At 39.8% G+C, this 19,572-nt stretch overlaps 3 protein-coding genes across 5 annotated transcripts in view; all 3 read left to right on the top strand.

The window, feature by feature from the left end:
* Window positions 1-958: 958 nt before the first annotated feature.
* Window positions 959-7,961, top strand: rimoc1 (rab7a interacting mon1-ccz1 complex subunit 1). The gene is made up of 6 exons (XM_088305591.1): window positions 959-1,198; window positions 3,495-3,604; window positions 4,786-4,932; window positions 5,089-5,220; window positions 6,209-6,323; window positions 6,951-7,961. Exons 1-6 carry the CDS (start codon window positions 1,105-1,107, stop codon window positions 7,184-7,186), a joined length of 834 nt encoding a protein of 277 aa, XP_088161717.1. The 5' UTR covers window positions 959-1,104; the 3' UTR covers window positions 7,187-7,961.
* A 102-nt stretch (window positions 7,962-8,063) lies between these two features.
* Window positions 8,064-12,512, top strand: fbxo4 (F-box protein 4). Of its 3 annotated transcripts, none has more exons than XM_088305708.1 (7): window positions 8,064-8,276; window positions 9,084-9,331; window positions 9,394-9,614; window positions 10,498-10,582; window positions 10,652-10,824; window positions 11,677-11,870; window positions 12,017-12,512. In XM_088305708.1, exons 1-7 carry the CDS (start codon window positions 8,133-8,135, stop codon window positions 12,107-12,109), a joined length of 1,158 nt encoding a protein of 385 aa, XP_088161834.1. In that variant the 5' UTR covers window positions 8,064-8,132; the 3' UTR covers window positions 12,110-12,512. The 3 variants fall into 3 exon arrangements, with proteins under 3 accessions (XP_088161834.1, XP_088161833.1, XP_088161835.1); XM_088305707.1 differs by having other exon boundaries at window positions 9,072-9,331; XM_088305709.1 differs by having other exon boundaries at window positions 8,125-8,276; window positions 9,076-9,331.
* A 275-nt stretch (window positions 12,513-12,787) lies between these two features.
* The window catches only part of ghra (growth hormone receptor a), a 42,552-nt gene continuing 35,767 nt past the window's right edge, over window positions 12,788-19,572 (top strand). The window contains exons 1-2 of the mRNA XM_088294988.1: window positions 12,788-12,826; window positions 12,929-13,012. The gene's annotated coding sequence lies outside the window, so the exon portion shown is untranslated. The remainder of the gene's footprint in view (window positions 12,827-12,928; window positions 13,013-19,572) is intronic.

Raw genomic sequence — 19,572 nt, 5'->3', positions numbered from 1 at the left:
TGTGTTATATGGACCATTCCACCAAATACTGCTTTTTGGAGTACTCCCAAAATAAACTAAAAGTTCTATATTTTTCCACTCTTTTTTTAAGCACAAAATTTGAAGATACATATTCTGAACGACTCAATGTGTATTGGTTCATCTAAGAAGTAGTTTTATCATGTCAGTGAAGTGAAACTCTTAGTGGGTTTTAACATAAACTTTGTAAATACAGGCCCTCAATAATCGTGACATTTGCGCTAAATTAATGTTATCTTTAATACATATCGAATACAGGACGCTTTATAAAAATGTATTTTCACCTACTTGCCTAAGGACGCAAATGGCACTAATTTGGTTCCTGTTTGATAAACAATACAAAAGCTTAATATTGCTATTTATAGGCTTGTCCAGGCTTAAATGAAGACTATCTTGTTACACTGATATAATTCAAGGACGGTTCGATTTTAAATTGGAACAATTCATATCTGTTCTATTTAGTGAATTACGATACGGTTCGATATGGTATTGCTCAGTTTAAGAGTGTATGACGTAATTAATTTATTGGTGTTATTCTACATATAAATATGAATACATTTGTCAGTACTTTAAATATGTAATTTGCTTCATAGACATACAATATTTCTTAGATGGTAGGATACACATTTATTTCAAGTGTCAAATTCGTTTCCATTCGAACCCCTAAAGATTATGGGACGCGGGAAAGCAAAGTTTGTGTAATGTAAAGACATGTGCTAATGACAACACTAATCCAATTAAAAAAATAAAATAAAATACAATTTGTAACTGCGCTGTGAAACAAAGGAAGGCTCCTCTGACAGTAAACACACATTCACGTTCTTTCGTCGAAACACGTGTCAACAAAAGAAACTACGTAAGTGACGTCACACTCGACATATTTCTGTAGACTCATTCATCGTGCTTACAATCTTCTTTCGATCTCTATAATTTCCTACCAATGCATTTTCATGCTTAGCTTATTCCCTGTTCGGAAATAGTATTATATCCGAGTAGTAATAATAACATAAACAAAACTCCGTCGCATTCCCGCATTGGCATTGCTTGGACACGTGACCTACTCTCACGTGACTAGTAGTTTTAGTCATGGCCGACGACTACAGGCGACAAGGCCTCGACTTGGAGAGAAGGATATTCGAGTTTGACGCTAAGTGTTCCGCTTTAAAAGCCGAGAAACAAGGTAACACTTCCAACATTCTAACAGTAACCCAAATCTTGCCCTCTGTCAGCGTCGCCTGACTGCCGTGCTTCGTTATTAGCCGGCTAACAAGCTAGCTGTTGTTAGCGTTATCGTGCGATGCAACCACAGCCGCTGCACCGATGTAACGTCTTAAACTTTTGATAACCCCCACTACAGGCTGCGCTAAATTTGTGCATACCGGGATATGATATCAAAATATAGTATTTAATAATCGGATTACTCACCCCATTTATGATTTATAAGTGCCAACATGGAGAAGCAAACATTTGGCTAGCGACCCTATAATGACTTTAGCCTAAATGTGACCATTTACTGCGCTCCCTACATTTGCTCCCAGTCAACTTTTTGACTGCTGACGTTGGTTTGTTTCTGTTAATAGTCATTTTCGATTTAGAAAAATTCACCACGGTAACGTAGGCACGCCTGATTCACTTTTGTAAGGTTCTGGGTTCGAATCATGTCTCGTTCTTCTCCCCACATCCAAAAAAAATAGGTTTCAAAAATCATGTACGATCAAGACTTTATTAGTTGTAGGGGTGAATGTGCGTGTGCATGATTTTAAATATGGTTTTGAGGACTTATTTCACAAGCAATCCACTTTATTCGAACGCCACATGAGCCTGTGCGCGACTTCCGGTATAAATAAACCGACGTTTATGTATTTTTTTATTTTATTTTTTTACACGGATATTTTTGCGAGTCGGCTTTCTAGGATCGTTGAGTTACGGACTATAACAATGTGGTTACACCCGTTGCATCTCATAAGACAAAACATTTCACTCCTGCGTCCTGCTGATGTAGGGGGTAAAGGGATGACAAAAAAAAAGCCAGCGACAAGGTACCGTCATATATTATACTCCTTTCTGAACTCTGTCACTTGAGATTTGAGGCATTGAGCAATCTCAAAAGCTCAGAGGCATAGTAGTACCTACACAGTAATAATGTTGACAAAACGCCATGTTTTGTTAAGTGGTTGGACACAGTCTTGTTTGGCATAAAGCAGACGTAGGAGCCAGCCAGTCCTAACACTTCCCACTTTTTGGAACCACATAACTGGGACACTTCGATGTCATAAAACTGGGATCAATCTTCAAAGTTTACGTGAACATCTATAGTTATGTCAACTTCAAACACCCCCCTAAAATATTAGAAGAATCGGCTCCACTATTTAGAATTTTATGAGCGTAACGTCTTATTGAGGCACTCACTACTACGCTTACTGTCGATAAAATCCAAAATGTTGCAGCAGTCATTCTAATAATTTATCAGAGTGAAAAATACTTATGTTTTGTATCATACGCATAAAACAACACTTAATTTTGTTGTGGTACTGTGACCCTGCCGAAGATCTCTTTTCTGGTGGTGTGGAAGGACATTTATTAGCACTAAATTCAATGCAAGTGTTGTGACGCTTTCTTTGTCCACAAAATGAACAACATTGAGGTGGTCATTTCAAATGACTCTCAGACTAATTTGTATGTTCCTCAGTCCGCGTTGGCCCTGGAAGCTGTCACAACAACTTGTCTCCCGTCCGGACGGCCAGCTTTGTAGTCACAGATTCAAGTTTTTCTGCTTGTTAGCACAACAACAGTGCAGCACGTTCCCAAGCTGTTTTTCATTGCAATGGGGGCTAATGATAACTAAAGTTTAAAATAAACCACATCGTGAAATGAAACCCACTGTAACAAACAGCAAAATTTAACCGGAAGTCTATTACCGTGCATTGCATGCATACTCATTTGTCAATCGGAGCCCTCAGGAATAAGGTGGACAACCTTTATTATTGTATACATCTACATAATTTAAGAAACATACAAAAAATAAATGAACTTTGGTTGTATGGGGTGATTTTTTTTTTTTTTTGTGGTTAACTTGTTTTCACATTTGTTTATCCATTCTTTCCTGTGCTAACGCTCAAAATAAATAAATGGTCTATACATGTGATTCGAAATTGAGAGGTAAAAGGTTCAAATGCTGTCTCAAGTGCTCCTCCTGGCTTCCACATAAAATGGGCACATTAGGTAAATTAAAGAATCCACAGTGCCCACAAGTTTGCATACTGTTGTCTGTCTTTATGTGCCCTGCAATCAGCTCACAACCAGTCAAGGGTGCGCTCTTCTCCTCACCCAAAGTCAGCTATAATAAGTGCCATCTCACTCTCAGCCCTTATGATGACAACCATATTGAAAATGTCTGGATGGGTTTTCACTACTGCCAGTGACATGTAGTGAAGCGTCTGCAATTAGTAAATTTCTAATTCCATGTATTTCCGCAGATGATGACTATTTACAAAATGCATCTGTCATACTGGACAAGTTGAAAAGTTATTACAGACAAGGAGGGGAAAGCAGCAGCCTTTCCAAGTTGCTTCAGGATTACACACAGGTAAGTTCATTGCATCAAATAGACAAACTACATATTGAAAGTCTTGATATTTTTTTGTAATCAATGCTAAGGTGATGATTATAGAGTTGATGACGTCATTGATATTATCCATCCATTATCTGTTCTGCTTCTCCCCACGAGGGTTGCGGGGGTGCTGGAGCCTATCCTAGCTGTCTTCGGGCAGTGGGCGGGGTACACCCTGAACTGGTTGCCAGCCAATTGCTGATATTAGTCATTCATACAACTCTTTGCCATTGCCTCCAAATGCAACCTCACTCTCTACATTCAAACATCTTCAACACCTTGCAACAGTCATCAATTTACGTAATACAAATGCATGTTCACTTTAGCACTTTGGAGTGACCTTCAGTTTTTTTACATGGTTTGTTGCCAAGAGCTCCGCAAGTTCTGATTGTATTGACGTCAAGGTGTCTGAATATAATTTGGGCTGGAGGAATGAGTCGTGGCGAGTAGAAGGAGGTAGAGTGGTGTCCATCTGCACGAGGGATAGACACGAAGCGTTTTGAGCAAAACACTCATTGGATATATTCATTGGGTGTGTTCATCGCTGATATTAATTTAGCATATACAATAAAGAGGTTGTAGATCAACCACTGCTGGGTCTCATTTCATTGTTTTTCTAAGCAAATGCTACTGTATATTCTGTCTTTTCTCTGTTACATCAGGGTGTTTGATGAATTTGTAAACTGATGGCGAATGTGAGGATTTATCAATTAGTCAGCTCGGTTTAGCGGGAACCTTTTCACACAGATGCACAAACATGCAGAGCACTTTTGCTTTTATTACAGTTAAGGATACCCTTGCACTTTTTACAAGTGACCATGCAACTGGTCTCATTGTTCCTAAAATATTTCTACACACTGGACACACTACTGCTAGTTTGTTAGGCGGACACACTACACCCCTCATCTGTTACTTTCTGCGAGGCGTCCGTATTGTTGATGTCAAAACAAGTTACTGTCAATTAGTCGACTTCAAGTTGCTGATCGCTAAAGTTGACACTACAACTAGTTGTCTGTAAATACGGCAGTAACATTCTTATGCAGACAACTTCATTGTGTGATGTTCCTAACCTTTATGTTCTTGTCAAGTCAAGTCTGTGTAGCAAAGGCCAGCGATAGTAAAAAATGTAAACGTTCCATTTTGTTTGTGTATGGTAGGTGATCCTAGATATCACATTTTATGAAGAAAACAAACTGGTGGATCAAGAGTTCCCGGAGGACTGTTCACCGTTCAAAATTCAGCAGCTCCTGCAAGATCTGACCGAGCCAGAAGTTCTGGTGGGGAGACTAGCACCATCTCAAGAGGTGTGGTTGGTTCCTCTCTGTGTGAAATGCATCTTTGTTTGTACAGCAGGGCCTGTCATGACATTGAACCAGAGGAGAGTGACAATGTCAAACAATGCTATTAATTTTGAATACGGTGATACAAGTGAATTGTGACATTGTTATTTGGTCTCTCAGGTGCAGGCTGTTTTGGGCCTGGAGCTGTTAGAATGCCTCTATTGGAGACGTGGTGCGCTGCTCTACATGTACTGCCACACCCTTCATCAACGGAAGCAATGGATCAAGGAAAACAAGGAGACGTTCCTGAAGGTATCGTATAGTCAAAATGACAGAAAAGTAGACACAAATTGAACCCTCAGAGGGTGACATTTATTTCCTCAGTGATCCATGTCTAAATATTCATTGGTGCATGCTCCCCCGTTATTTGCAGGGGAACGTGACTGAGTCCTACTGCGAGTAGTGAATAAGAGCAGGCTTCTTACATTAACAGTGCCCTAATGGCATGGGGCCGCTAGAGGAGTGTGCCAAGCCACCTGAGGTTTACTGATGCTCGCCCGATTGGGCCACTCCTAATTTAATAAAGGAATCCGATGAAATTCACACGTTCTTCATATTTTCAATAACATTTTTTGAGTTTCATCCACTAAAGTTGATAACCGCCATTCAGATTTTCCCATGTAGCACACATATTTTGTGTGTCTGGTTAAAACCTTCTCTAAGTGATGGCTTGAAAAAGAAATACAGCCCAGAATATGTCAAATGTTAAATATTTGTTTAGATTTTATGCTGCAAAAATAAAAAACTAGATGATATTTTGCAAGGGCGTTACAGGATCTAACTATACTGTACGTACCATGATCTGCAATATAGCCGAGGTATACTTTACTCGTCTCTTCATCGTTTGTGTGCGTCTGTATGCCCTGTGGTGACAGCTGACTCACACAGGTCAGATTTGGTTCTACAACAGACATGATTTGTGGGACAAGACTCACGGTAGTAGATGGAGATAGGGTTGGTTTTATTTGAGCTGTGTTGGCCATCTCATTCCACACTCTGAGCATGCGCATATTTTGTCCTCATCTGTATTTCCAACATTTTAAAGCTCGGTAGGATGTTGCTGTGTGTGCGTACCTTCTTTAATAGGAGAGAATTGCATTCAAGAGGATGACATAACCCGGTACTTAATTGGAGCACGGCAAATAAGACAGTGGAGGCTACGATTTAAGGAAGTGTTACTTTCCATGTCTGATTGCAACTAGCTTGTCCGTATACTTCATGGTACTCTGTTTTCATGCAGTGTATTCAAGAAGGAGTGCGCTACCTAATGCGGATGCTGCAGGTGAGGAACTCAGTGAAGCTCAATGATGGGGTGGTGCTCCATGATACTGCAACCGCAGGCTTCCTATCTGAAGGTATGGGGGTTTTTTTTTTTGGGGGGGGGGGCGTAATTTTTATTTACTCACACTCAGTATTTATGTAAAAGTACCGTATTTTACAGACTAATAGTCGCTCTGGAACTGCCCAAAAATGCATAACAAGGTAGTTCTGGTTCTGGACTTTAACCGTGAATGAGGGATTACTGTACCATTTAAGTATTTGATTAATAAACAATATTGTTAATAGAAGTAGTATCTTTAAAATCTTAACGATACCCACTCAACTAACGAGTGGAAAACAGCTGCTGTCAAATGTAGGGAGTGAAACAAAAGTCTCTGAAATAAATTCAGTGGTCCCTTTACTGAAGACTTTCATTCACTTTGTGACCAAACCCCTAGCGGTTTACTTTATATCAAATGAATTTTCCCCATTAGAATAAAATCACTTTCTGTGAAAAAAATGTTTTTTTGTGTGTTTTTTTAAATATTGAAAAAATACCAATTATTTTATCAATGAAATGGAATGGGAAGAAATACACAGGCTGTAAAACTTAAGTTATGTAGTGTTGATTTTGTTCAGGGACCACCAATGATTTTTGCATCACATAGATATCTGTAATAAAATTTTATTCTGACTTATACACCCTTGACTTGTTTTCCAAGGTATTTTCTCAGACACTCACCTGCTGACCATGATGTACATTGGAGAAATGTGCTTCTGGGCGGTAAAGTACGAAGACTACAGCGGCGACACTGTGGATTGTAAAGAAGACCGCCTCCAGTTTAGGGACATTGGTACACAGATCCTCAATAAGTATGTGCTCGCCTGCGAGGGCCCTCTACAGGGCCAAGGCTGGAACACAGAGAACGCCAAGGAGATCCTCAGTGTTTTACAGTGAAGCTCAGCCGGCTCCGTGTACATGTCCTCGGACACAGATCTGACATCAGTATTCAATGTTTTTTTCCCCCCAATCCCTAAATAATAAAAAAAATATGTAATTATTAAAAAAAAACAAATTGAAGAAAGTAACCCACCAGGTGAGATTGAGTGTAACGCAAGGCTAAGAGGAAGCAAGGGGAGAAAATGTATTGGGGCAAAGGCCAAAGGTCAGCTGGACCTCACCTGGACCCCCATATGGTCCAGGTCTGTGGCATTATAAGGCAGGTGGTGTAAAACTGACAGTGAAATATTTTTTTTTGACTCATTCTGCAGGAAAAAAAGCAGTTCTCTTCATTCTAGACTGTTGACTAGGGCACTTGTTTTGCTCTAAGAATGTGTTATAACAACATTCATATTAATATAAAAGATTCTTAGTAAAAATGTTTCCTTTAAGAATTGTTTATTTGATAACAGCCTGAAATGAAACATTGCACAGTAACATTTTTATTTATTCTTAAGTTGCCATTTTGGTATGCTTTTAATATTTGACATCTGTTTATACTCTATACACAAGTTTGTAAATGTGTATAAAATACACACAAAGCAATTGAGTTTTTCCAGAAAGTGTGCTCAGATTTCTTCATAATCCACCACTTGTATTCCCGTTTTATTGCAAACTTCAACTTTTAATTAACTTTATTTGTTTAACTTTTAATAGAGAACGTGCTGTTTTTGGATTAAATTCTCGTTTTTTTTTATGTCCTTGGTGACAATAAAGCCTGTGTTTGCTTTAACCAGTGTGATTTGTGTGCGTGCGTCTGTGTGTGGCGCTTTACGAGTGGGGCACTACAATACCCACGTTGCAACGCGGCGTCATCGAGAGGAAGTGAGTCAAAAATAGCACGTCACATTTCTTAAATATTTCAACACTGCCAGCATGTAAACTAAAGTTTACGTATCTAGTCATGGCAGGGAAGACTAACTCTCATAGCGAATCAGTCGTTATTCGAAGCCTAAGGCGTTTAAAAGAGATTTACTGGCCTTCTGGTGTGCGAGACGAGGTTTTGGATCTCGGAAAGGAAGAACCCGGCTTTCTGGAATGTTTGCCTGTAAGTTTTGAGTGGTGGCGGCAATGTTCCTCTTGTGTGAGCGCTTTCTTAGCTGTTAATTAAAATTTTCGTAGTCCATTTCAAAATTAAAATCGTCAGAGGGATCAGTACTGTATTGACAACTGTTTTAATCGAAGTCATGAGCACATAAGGGAACACTTATTGGTGTATATCGTCACAGTCGGGCAAACGGCCCTTATGTCCAAATTCGGTCAATTTAATTATTTTTATAATCATAAATGGATGGATAAATGGTAGACTGTTATTTTTCTGGCCGGCAATAAACTTAAAAAAAATAATGAGAAAATGCCAAATATAAATGGGCTAATAAGGGATAGTTCTAAAGAAGACGAGAATTGAGTCAGATGACGTTGGTCGGGAAGAGACAAAAAAAAATCAGAATTATGCTTTATTTGGACACGGATAACAGTGCACTTTTTTCAGAATAGGAAAGCATAATTCAAGAAATGTCACTGTGCACAAGAAAACTATAGAACATGTAATACAATCTGTCTGAATGAAACCTGAAATGAAATTGATAAAAGGAAGTTTGAAAAACTACAACAACAAATAAAAACTAAAAAATAAATATCTACTCAAAACAACACAACAACTGATCAAATGACACAAAAATAAATAAAACAACAAAAACAGCAGAAAAATAAATAAAACAGCAAAAAACTAAATACAACTGCAAATCCAGCTTTCGCCAAGACATAATTAACAGAAAATGGATTGATGGATATTATATAAACATATATAGATGAAGAAAATAACAATAGTTCCATTCTGAAGGTAGACTTGCAGTTCCAGATCATGACCTTGTTGTCGTCTGTGGACATCTGTCGCCTGGGAGCAACCAGCCGCTACTGGAGGGCCTTGGTCCAAGATCCTTTGTTGTGGAAGTTCTTTCTTCTCAGGGACATGCCTAACTGGCCCTCCATCGATCACTTAACGATGCCGCAACTGGAGGCGCCAGAGGGCCCGTGCATCACTGATGATGCAGAACAGGATGATTATGAGAGGACGGAATCCAAAGTCAACTACATGGCAGAGTGGGTGACTTAAACTTAGACCGCCATTTAAATAGAATTCAATGACAGTTGTGATCCTGCAGGTATCTGAAAGGATGCCCGTCATGCAGACAGAGATGGCTTCCTTTGTGGCCCCCGTACCGAGTATTGACGTCCTTCCTGCAGTCTCTGGTGCCTTCAGCTGAACCGCGCTACGTCATGTTCGGGCCCGGCATGGAGCAACTGGATGTCTCTATAGTCACCAGGCTCATGCGCGCCTCGGATTGTCTACCAATGTCAATCATTCCGAACAGTCAGATCAATGGTGAGACACTTACTGATTTCTTTAAATACGTGTCTTGTAGTAGTAGTAGTCGTTGGTATGAATTGCCTCTGCCCCCTGCATATTCACGGTTTAACTTTGCCAAATTCAATTCTTTTCTTAGTTTTTTAGAAACCTATTTTCATCCGTTTCGTCCCAGGGATGGAACGGATGCCCATTTTTTGGACAGTGGATGAGAAGTTTTTTAAGTAGAACAGACAGAACAAGGATGGAAGTGCGTTTTCGTCTGTCTTTGTAATCATCCCTAACCAACACCCACTTTACTGAAGGACTGAAACATGCCCAGTCTGTCTCACATGAGTAATCCGCCAATTCACTACTTGTGAAATACGAACGTGAAATACCCCGATACACCGCTAGTCTCGTGCGTGTTTCTATGCGAATGAAAGGGACTTTACTTTTTTTCAAGTGAACAAGAGGGGGAGCACTTGTCCTTTGTCAAAAAACCTGGCCATGTTGTTTGCTTGCTATGGTGTGAAAGTAATGATGTTGATTGATGCTGTAAGAATTTTTTCTTTTTTTGCTTAAAATAGTTAAAATAGTTTTGAGTTTGCATTCAGATCAGTTGTACATTTACACTTTAAATGTGCAGTTAGTATATACATGTAAAAAAAATGACAGAATATGAAGGGGCCTAAGAATAGTCTATTGCACCCAATGCGAAAATGGCAGAAAAATCACAGATATCAACATTTCCGCCTGGGTATGATGGTAGCCACAGAGAGGCCATCCAGTAATGCCACGCCTACAACATGAAGCGATGCTTTACAAGGATCCTTTGGTCACCAAAAGGTGGCAGTCTTGTCTTTTTTTAAGTGTCATCCCACTTAATCCGACTAAGGCAAACCACTTTTTCATCCTTCAGGACCTTCCGTGATCGGCTCTGGCATCAGTTATATGCTCAACCACAAACACAAGTTCAACATCTTTACACTTTATTCGTCTAACAAGTAAGAGTCATGTACCTTGAATTTCATGTAAAGTATGATAGATGTTTTCATTGAGTTGTTCGTGTGCAGAGCAGAGAGGGACAGAGCCAAACTTCAGAAGCAGTATATGAGTGGTAAACTCTTCACTGTAGGAGGAAGCAATGACTTGGGGCGCCCAATCTACAGGCCGGCCCCTCAGGTGCAGCAGGTATGCCAGGTCGTGGAAGGAGTCATCTATGTGGCGAATGCTGAACTGGGGAGAGGTGAGTGGGTTTAATTATGTGAATGCTGAGAAGTAATGCTTCCCAAAGTTTCAATTAGGGAACCAAAATATATTATTTACCACCAGTAACATTTGTAAAAAAAAAAATAAAAAAAAAAATGAAATGAGAATTTAATGAGAGGCAGAGCAATTAAATGTTTTTCCAGCATCACCACTTCTCATCATTATTTAAATAAACAACGTGATTTTTTTGATTTAGTTGTGTGCTTTAAGATTTTTCAAATGTAAAATGTGTGCCTTGGCTCAGTAAAGGTTGGCAAACACTGAGTGTTGCAGAAATAAAAATACTACCGGCTTGAATTGTTGATATTTCCAAGGTCTTTGCACTTGAACAAAAAGCAAGGCAAATGATTTATTCACGTTCAATTATTTTTCAAACGATTGCAGCTTTAAAATGTCATCTGTGGCACAATGCAAAGTTGTTTTCAATTCTCAAAATTTCTTTTGTATTTCACATTCCTTGACAAAAGCCACAAATGAACCGAGACTTGCTGTAAATTTATGTATTCTTTCCACATTTCTTGACCAACGCAAACCTCAAATTCCTAAATCAATTGAGAATATATCAAAATCATTTTATCTCATCATTCATCATTTGTTATTTGTTCCCGGGTGAGTATTGTTCTTCAGTTAGCAAGTAAACATTGGAGCAATGTGCATGACCATTAGTACAAAAACAAGTTGGAAAGGGCTTTATCTATTCAGATTCATTCAAAGTCATAAAATAAGTAAAGGCATTACATTCCTCCTTCTCGTGAAATTTCTCCTGGAATTACATTTCACATTTTACTTCCTTTTATGATTAGTGATACAATTTACACTTATTAAACAGGTGAAGGAGAGTCTGAGGGGGCTCAAATCAGAGCTGTGCTGTGCACCGCATCCAAACCCCTGCTGGTCCTTTCATGCGTCTCCAGAGAGGAAAGTGAAACAGTCCGGACCACCAGAACGCAAACTCGGCAACGAACGCCATGCGTTGAAATGGCAAAGAGACTCGGCCTGCCTCAGTTACCTAATCCCTGGATGGTAATTTTTCTAATTGAAAAATTGACTGACCGGCACAAACAGTAAAATGACAAGTGGACTCAATACCCACTGCAGATGAAATGATAGTCTGCTTCCTGGTTACTTTCAAAGTGAGTCTTGAGCTTCCTGTCTTTCTGTTTTTCCAGGTGCAGGATACAGTTGCAGAATCCCTGTCTGGTCTGCTGGATGGTATTTCTTGGTTGCTGAGATCCTCAGGTGTCAAAGTGTATGATAGTTAGCATAACTCAGTGTGTGTGGGGGTGGGGGGGTCACGTAAAAATAAGGAAAAGCCTGCTATTTTAAAATGAACTATGTTTACTTACCAAACCACAGCAACCCCAAAAAATAGCAAAGAAGCAAATAAATGCAAATGAAAAAGCGATTTTTCAGGTGAAAAGTCAGTGCAGCTAATTTGCTGTTTCTTTTGCAAAGTCCATCGATTGCATAATCATGTCTGAATAATATTGATTTGCAAGGTGGTGGTGAGGTTGATTAACAACATCTGTGCTGAGAAATCTCATCCCTTAAATATGCGGAAACCTATCGTATCTCTGAGTAGAGGGCATTTTACTATTTGGCGTTTTGTTTTATTTCATGTGTGAGATAAGTACAATTCCAAATAAATGCTGTACGTCATATGTTTTTACTGTGCGCTGTTTGTGTGCTGATGCTTCATAAGTGAGCCGTCTCTGCATTTACAGTTCACAATCATTTTGCCAGTCCTGACAAGATAATGTGCCTCCCTCTCTTTTGTTCTAGTTACCTAGGTGACTGCAAAAGTACCAACCTACGTTTCAAAATGTTCCCAAGGCTCCATAATCGTTTTTATTGACTTTGCAGGTTTGGTTATAGTGCGCCAATTGATGCATGTTAGGGGCTTTAAGGCCGCCTGTCTTGTGCTTAGTTTTTTTTTTTTTTTCTTCAGTGCGCTCCTTGTTTGGGCTGATAATTTCGAGGTACAGTGGTCTTTTACTCTTTCAATTTCAATATGATTGCTTGAACAGTGCTCCGTGGCATGTTTAAAGTTTCAGATCCTGCTTTAAACTTCTCCATAACAGTGTCTCAAACCTGCCCGGTCTGTTCATTGGTCTTCATGGGGCTATTTGCGCTTTGAACAGACTCTTGAGACTATCACAGAGCAGGTACGTTTATACTGAGAGTGGTTACACACAGGTTGACTATTTATCATCATCAGTCATTTAGCTCAACATTGGATCTTTCAGAAATCCTCAGGGAACCTTTTTAGAGAGCTGCACTGACAGTAAAAGTAGATGGATAATATCACACGACTCACTTTCCAGTCTTTTAGTTCTTAAAAAAAAAAGTTTCAAATATTGTATGGATTTCGTTCCACTTCACAACTGTGTCTTCACAAATAATTACAATTTTCTGTCGTTATGTTTGGAGCCTTAAATGTGGCAAAGGTTCATATGGGCAGAATACTTATGGAAGCCACTATACATTGTTGGCAGTGTTTGAATGTGGAGCCTTGTAGCATGTTGGATGTATGAACGAACAACAGACATCCAGATGCCTCTTATGTTCCCTAAACAAAACAGAGGCCTCAGGGGAATGATGTCATGACGATGGATCCAGTTAACTCGGCCTCTGCCACTTAACAGACAAATACCAATCATGTTAGATGCATTTACAGACACCAGGAAGCAGTCTCTTGGAAATAATTGTCTTGAAAATGTTGGGTCTGAATCCCGCAGCACACCTTAATGGCACGCAGACGGAGGTACGACATGAGGGCAGAGGTTTTGCAGGCTTGTCTAGGTCAAGCTTTGCTCTATTTGTTAATAAATTTGAGGGTGCAACAGTACCAAAGTAGGAACAAATTGGGAAATGTTGCCTATCCTGTTGACTCACACATCATGAGTAAACCGTTTTATTTCTTAGCAAGAGGACATTTTGTTAGCTGTTAACCGAGCAAATATTTCTTTTTCACGAGTTTTTGTTTATACAAGGTCGCTGTGTCCTATGTTGTTTGCACTGTCACTGCACCTAAGAAAACAGGCTAATATATCCAAATGAGATTGATGATGTATGGTTGAATGGCAGTGACGTGCAAACAAGACAGTATCCCTCTTATTCCGGCACTCCATGAGCCTTTGACCGAACATGGGAGCGCCATCCGATTTGAACCGGAACCAGTGTTTTGTTTACATGTTAACTGGTTGCGCGTGTGCCACTTTCTATCACAGTTACACACTGAAACGTATGTGCGAATGACATGCTTAAAAGAGAAAACATTTCAATCCCGCTAACTACTAGTGTAGCCATGTGGGAGGATGATATCAAAAAGAGGGCAACAAACTACTGTCACTCCTTTCTAAACTGTGCTTCAAACGGTGAGACAATGCGCAATCTCTAAAGCTCTGAGACTTATCAGTACCTACACAGTAATAAAGTTGGTCCTGTTTTGTAGGTTGAAAAACAGTCTTAATTACCTTAAAGCAGACGTTGGACCCAGCCAAACACTTCATCTTATATTCTCACTGCATGGTAACCATTACATTTGTGCTCCAAAAAACAAAGGAAAACCTAGTACATAATAACAGCAACATTATGTGTCATCATCCACACCGCTTATCTTGTACAGCAGGGGGTGTCAAACTCATTTTTTGTGGAATGTGCCACATCGTAGTACTGGTTTCCCACAGAGGGCCGTTATGACTGTGAAATCATATGAATGTATGACCACCTCACGTAATCACATACACACAACAAAGTGATGGAAAGCCACATTTGAAATCAGAAGTCAGTAAGTAATTGTTTGTTCAACATTTTTTCTATTTATTTTAGAAGGGGAGGGTTGGTAACAAATGAATGGCAATATCTCAAAGCCCAATGTTGCTAAAAGTGAAGAAAATGTGCTAGGAACATTAAGTTGACGCCCATGATTTGCCCTTTGCGGGCCACATAAAATGAGGTCGCGGGCCAGATCTGGCTTTTGGGCCTTGAGTTTGACACCTGTACTGTACAGGGTCACGAGGGCATTGGCATTGGAGCCTATCCCTAGCTGACTGGGCGAAAGGCACACTACACTGAACTGGTCTCCAATCAGTTGCAGGGCACACAGGGAAACCAGCAATGAGTGGGAACCGATCCAATGCTGCCTGCACACAAATGAGGCAAGCGTACCAGTACACCATTGGTGCCTGCAACAATATTAATGCAGATAAATGTTGAATCGTTTAAATTCTTGTGACACTGCTCTCATTCTTAAAAAGGGAAGTCACCCCAAAAATATTTCCAAGAATATGTTCTATCCAGGCCCCCTAGTCGAATTACGCCATTCTGATTAATATTGTGTTTGTGAAATATGAGTTAAGCAGTGAAGTCCACCCATTTTTGTATTGCTCAGGGGGCGGCCATTTTGTCACTTCTGTCGACGGAAAATTATATCACAGTTGTTCAGGGCTCAGATAATGAGCAATCATGGCTCAGCTTCAGAAAATAGGTGTGCCGTGATTGGTTGTTACATGAGCCCAGTGGGACTGTGATGTCATTTTCAGTCGACAGAAAGTGACAAAATGGCTGAAAATGGGTGGGTTTTGCAGCCTAACTCATATTCCATAAATACAATATTACCGTAATCAGTCATGTTTAGACCAGTGAAGAAGCGAGAACATGTTATTTCAAATAATTTTTGGGGGTACTCTTCCCCTTTTAAGTGGCATCCAGCGAAACTTCCCCGGTGCTTTGTCGTTACACAAGCACAAATGTCGATGCACGTATTGCATCGTGGGCTTCCGCTTTTTTTCCACAAATTGAAAGAGCACACATGTTGAGATGGTCCGGATGGAAGATTTTGAGCCTAATCCTTCTTTGTTCATCATCAATGGGTAGGCAGTGGGAACTGTATTGATTATTACATCATTGTTTCATCGTCCGGAGTGTGTGTTCAAATCAAATGGTTGTTTAGAAATGGAAATAAAAATCGTTCAAAAGAACTCAAAAGCTGTTTTAACAAATGGCGATTACATGTGTCGCACAGGAGGTCGCTCGGACTCGCTCCCATAATTGTTTCTACTTGAGAGCCCTGAGAAATATGGTGGATATAGTAAAACAAAAGAACACTTTTATGTCATTTAATATCAAGTTCTCTCGCCTTTCACCCGCCCGGCTTTTCATCAAGTTTTAAGTCCCCGATTTGTATTCTGTGGCGGCGACCGACCGACGTTAAAGCGGTCACTGGCAGGTGGAAGAAGGGGGAAAAAAAAGGAAAAAAAACATCATTTGCATGATGGTTCCACTGATTACGGTCAAGCCTCTCACTTAATTGTGTTGTTTTGCACATGGCGGGGCTCTCATGCTGACACTCTGCGCTTCTTATTCGCCTGGCGCCAGCTCACCAATTGGCATCAATTTCCTCACCGCTTGCCCTCGCCGCCCTCCCGCTGTCACCTTTATGCAGACCAATGTTTGTAATCGTGGATTATGGTTCATTGGCAGATTCTCAAGACACACTGAGAGCAGTTGAAGCTTTTTGCAAATGATTTTTTAGTTTTACCCTAGAATGCGAAGACACATTGACATTAGTTACTTAGTGAGGGTTATTATTGTCTTTTGTAGATAGACTTGGTTTTAGATCCGATGTGGAGAAGGAACCAGAGTCTAGAGACCAGAGGCAATGTTTGTCAACACATACATGTGCACGCATTCGCATGAGATGCGTAGTTGTACACTTTGAATTTCTTCTTGTCTTTTGAATTTTGCATGAAGCCTGATATTTTAGTATGACCTCGAGGGTGTTCAACTTTGGTTCCACAGTATTATCAAGAAAGACAAACATCTGGCAAGGCACTGCCTCTATTCAGATTAGCCACAGTATTAGATGTTTACCATCCATTTTCTATGGCACTTGTCCTCAACCTGTTTTCAGCTTCAAAAAATCTTTAATCGTGGACTTAAGCTTAAGTTCTAGAGGGGGCAACAATTCTTCATCAGTACTGTTCGGGGGACACATAGGACCACGCAGTTCTGAACTAGATGTATGACAAAAATGCTATTTCAAATATGGATAAAATATGTGCTCTTAATATACGGTATTTCATGTTTGATAATACAGTACATTTTTCATTGCATGTAGAAAATAACACAATAACAAAGCGTTTGAGGAAAATGTAATATTGCCACATACTGTAGTCTTATTTCTCCATTACCATTAAAGAATGACACTAAATTGCTGAATAGCACGTACAACAACATAAAAACCTAAGCGCAAGAGCTCACTCAAAGTGTTTATATTTTTTTTAGGTGTTTCATGTTTGACCTGCATGTCATTCCAAATCCGCAAACAATCATTAGGCCAACTCACGTTGTAATATACGGCAGTAAAATACACAGTGTAAGCGCAACATGTCATGTCTTCATCGATTGGTGATTGGTGATATTATAACTTGAAATTACAGTTGACCCCTGCTCATTCACAACAGCCCGGCACCAGTGGATTTGCATTTTTTTTTTAATCAAAATATTTTTGCATATTTTGGATTTTTTTCCCTTTTTTGCTATATTTCCCCTCATCCCCATTTTTGTTGAATGTTTATCAGTCTTATTTATTTATTTTTTCACATTTTGTGGGAAGTAAAATAATGCTAAGTAGTTTTAAAAGTTTTAAAGTACATATATATCTATATCTATATATATATATATATATTCTGCCCTGTGACTGGCTGGCGACCAGTTCAGGGTGTAATGCGCTTTTCTCCCGTAGTCAGCTGGGATAGCCTCCAGCACCCTCCCGCGACCCCGAACAGGATAAGCGGCGTGGATAGTGGCATGACAATTTCAGTTGTTTCAGACCACATTGATAGGATAGGATATATATATATATATATATATATATATATATATATATATATATAGGTTGAAATGTGAGAGGAAGCTGGCGTACCAGGAGAAAAACAATTGCAATTGCAGAGCAGTGGATGTTTACCAGCAATGGTCAGAACTGGGGTAAAGGGTCAGGAGAACGTTTTATAGCAATGAAGGTCCACAAATAGATGAAAGAACAGGCATGCGTATGCTTGTGTGATCTCCGCTGCAGGCAACTACTTCACCTGGCTCTAATCCAATAGGTAGCCCGGCCACCTACAACAATGGGAAGTGTCACGCTTGTGATTGGACAGCACCCTAAACACATTACAGGGCATTTGAAGCGGGATGACACAAAGGCCACTCTCCCATTATGCTAAGAAAATAAATACACAGAGAAGCAAACATTGTTCAGGGAGGGGATACAAATTACCAGAAAATGGCCCAGACAAGAGGAGGAAAGAAACATCAGTATATACTTATTGACTTATTGGTTATTTTATTCAATCACCTTCAATAAAAACAGTCTATAGAGAGTTTTGCGAGAAAACAAGCCTATTGAAAAGGCGTATAATGACTTCTTGTCGGTGCATTGTCCTTGTCAGATGTCCAGTTCATTGTTCATGTTTGTTGTGCATGCCAGTCTCATTTTTGCAAGTTAAGTCAAGTCCTTGTTTTGTTCATCCCTGTAATTTCGCACGTTTGTATTTTTTTTATTTTCTCAATCGCTTGTTTGCCTTTTTTGTCTGGAATTATATACCACTTAATCTACCCCTCCCTTGCTTCCCTGTGTTTGGGTCCCACGCTGACACCTCAGTTCTTTGAATTGAAAGATCCTTTTAAAAGAAATAATGCTACCGTGTATGTCTATATATACAGTACATGTCACAACGTTTTAGACAGTATTTCCTTTATCTTAGGTTGCTCCGGTGAACCAGGAAGTAGCCTCCAGACAAACAATCATTCATCTGAAACACTGCAGATTTTCTGCACTCTTGTCAGATTTACTTTCTCTCCTTGCTGTGTAAATCAAGATGGAATTGTTGTGTTGTATCCACACACTGATGGTGTAGCTTGCCCAGTAAAGGTCCACTGGGCCAGTCACATTGTTCCCCTGTCATATTTAATACAACAAGAGACCACATGATCACTCGGGGCACACAATCACAGGAATGACTATTCCATAACAAAGGAACTAATTGAACACATGCCCGACTTCATTGTGCAAAAAGATGTACAGTGTGGCCTTGCCACTTTGTGCTTCACTTTTTGCGGCGTCAGTGCTTCACGGATTTTTCCCAAATATTAATTAAAAATAAATTGTATGTTAACAAGGCACGTGATTGGTTCCCGGCGAGAGATCGACCAATGAGAGCACGAGTGGATTTATCCCTTGTGCTTATTGGCTTTAATGACCCAGAATCTTCCGTTGTTGTATCCGGCCTGTCACATTCACGTTATTCGATGAATGATACTTTTGAACAACGTTCTCACCCGAAAATCAAAACAATATTCAAGTGCTGTTCAGTTAATCAATTTCAAGTCGGATAAGCGGATGGCAAACAGCTGTGTTCAGAAGCTGTGAGCGGACCGCGCTCAGCCATCCGACAGGGACGGCTCGCTCAGCAAGACAAGGAGGACAAAACATTGGCAAATCAACTAGAATCCCGCGTTGGAATTTATCCAAAAGTTGATGTTATTGTGCATAGAGAAAGTTAAGCCATGATTACTTCCAGCAACAGTGCTTCTTCTGCGTCATCTTAAAACATGTGGGAAGAAAGAAGAAGATGCAACAAGAGCAGAAGTAATGGCAATAACTTTCGCTTTGCACTAGAACAAGAGTTTAAAAGTGCATTAATCCACCAGGATTGTAGCT

Source organism: Idiotropiscis lumnitzeri, chromosome 1 (assembly GCF_059441095.1).
Source record: "Idiotropiscis lumnitzeri isolate Australia: NSW breed Sydney's pygmy pipehorse chromosome 1, RoL_Ilum_1.0, whole genome shotgun sequence".
Taxonomy (NCBI): Eukaryota; Metazoa; Chordata; class Actinopteri; order Syngnathiformes; family Syngnathidae; genus Idiotropiscis; species Idiotropiscis lumnitzeri.
The sequence above is the reverse complement of the archived record's forward strand: the minus strand, read 5'-3'. Positions and strand labels throughout refer to the sequence as shown.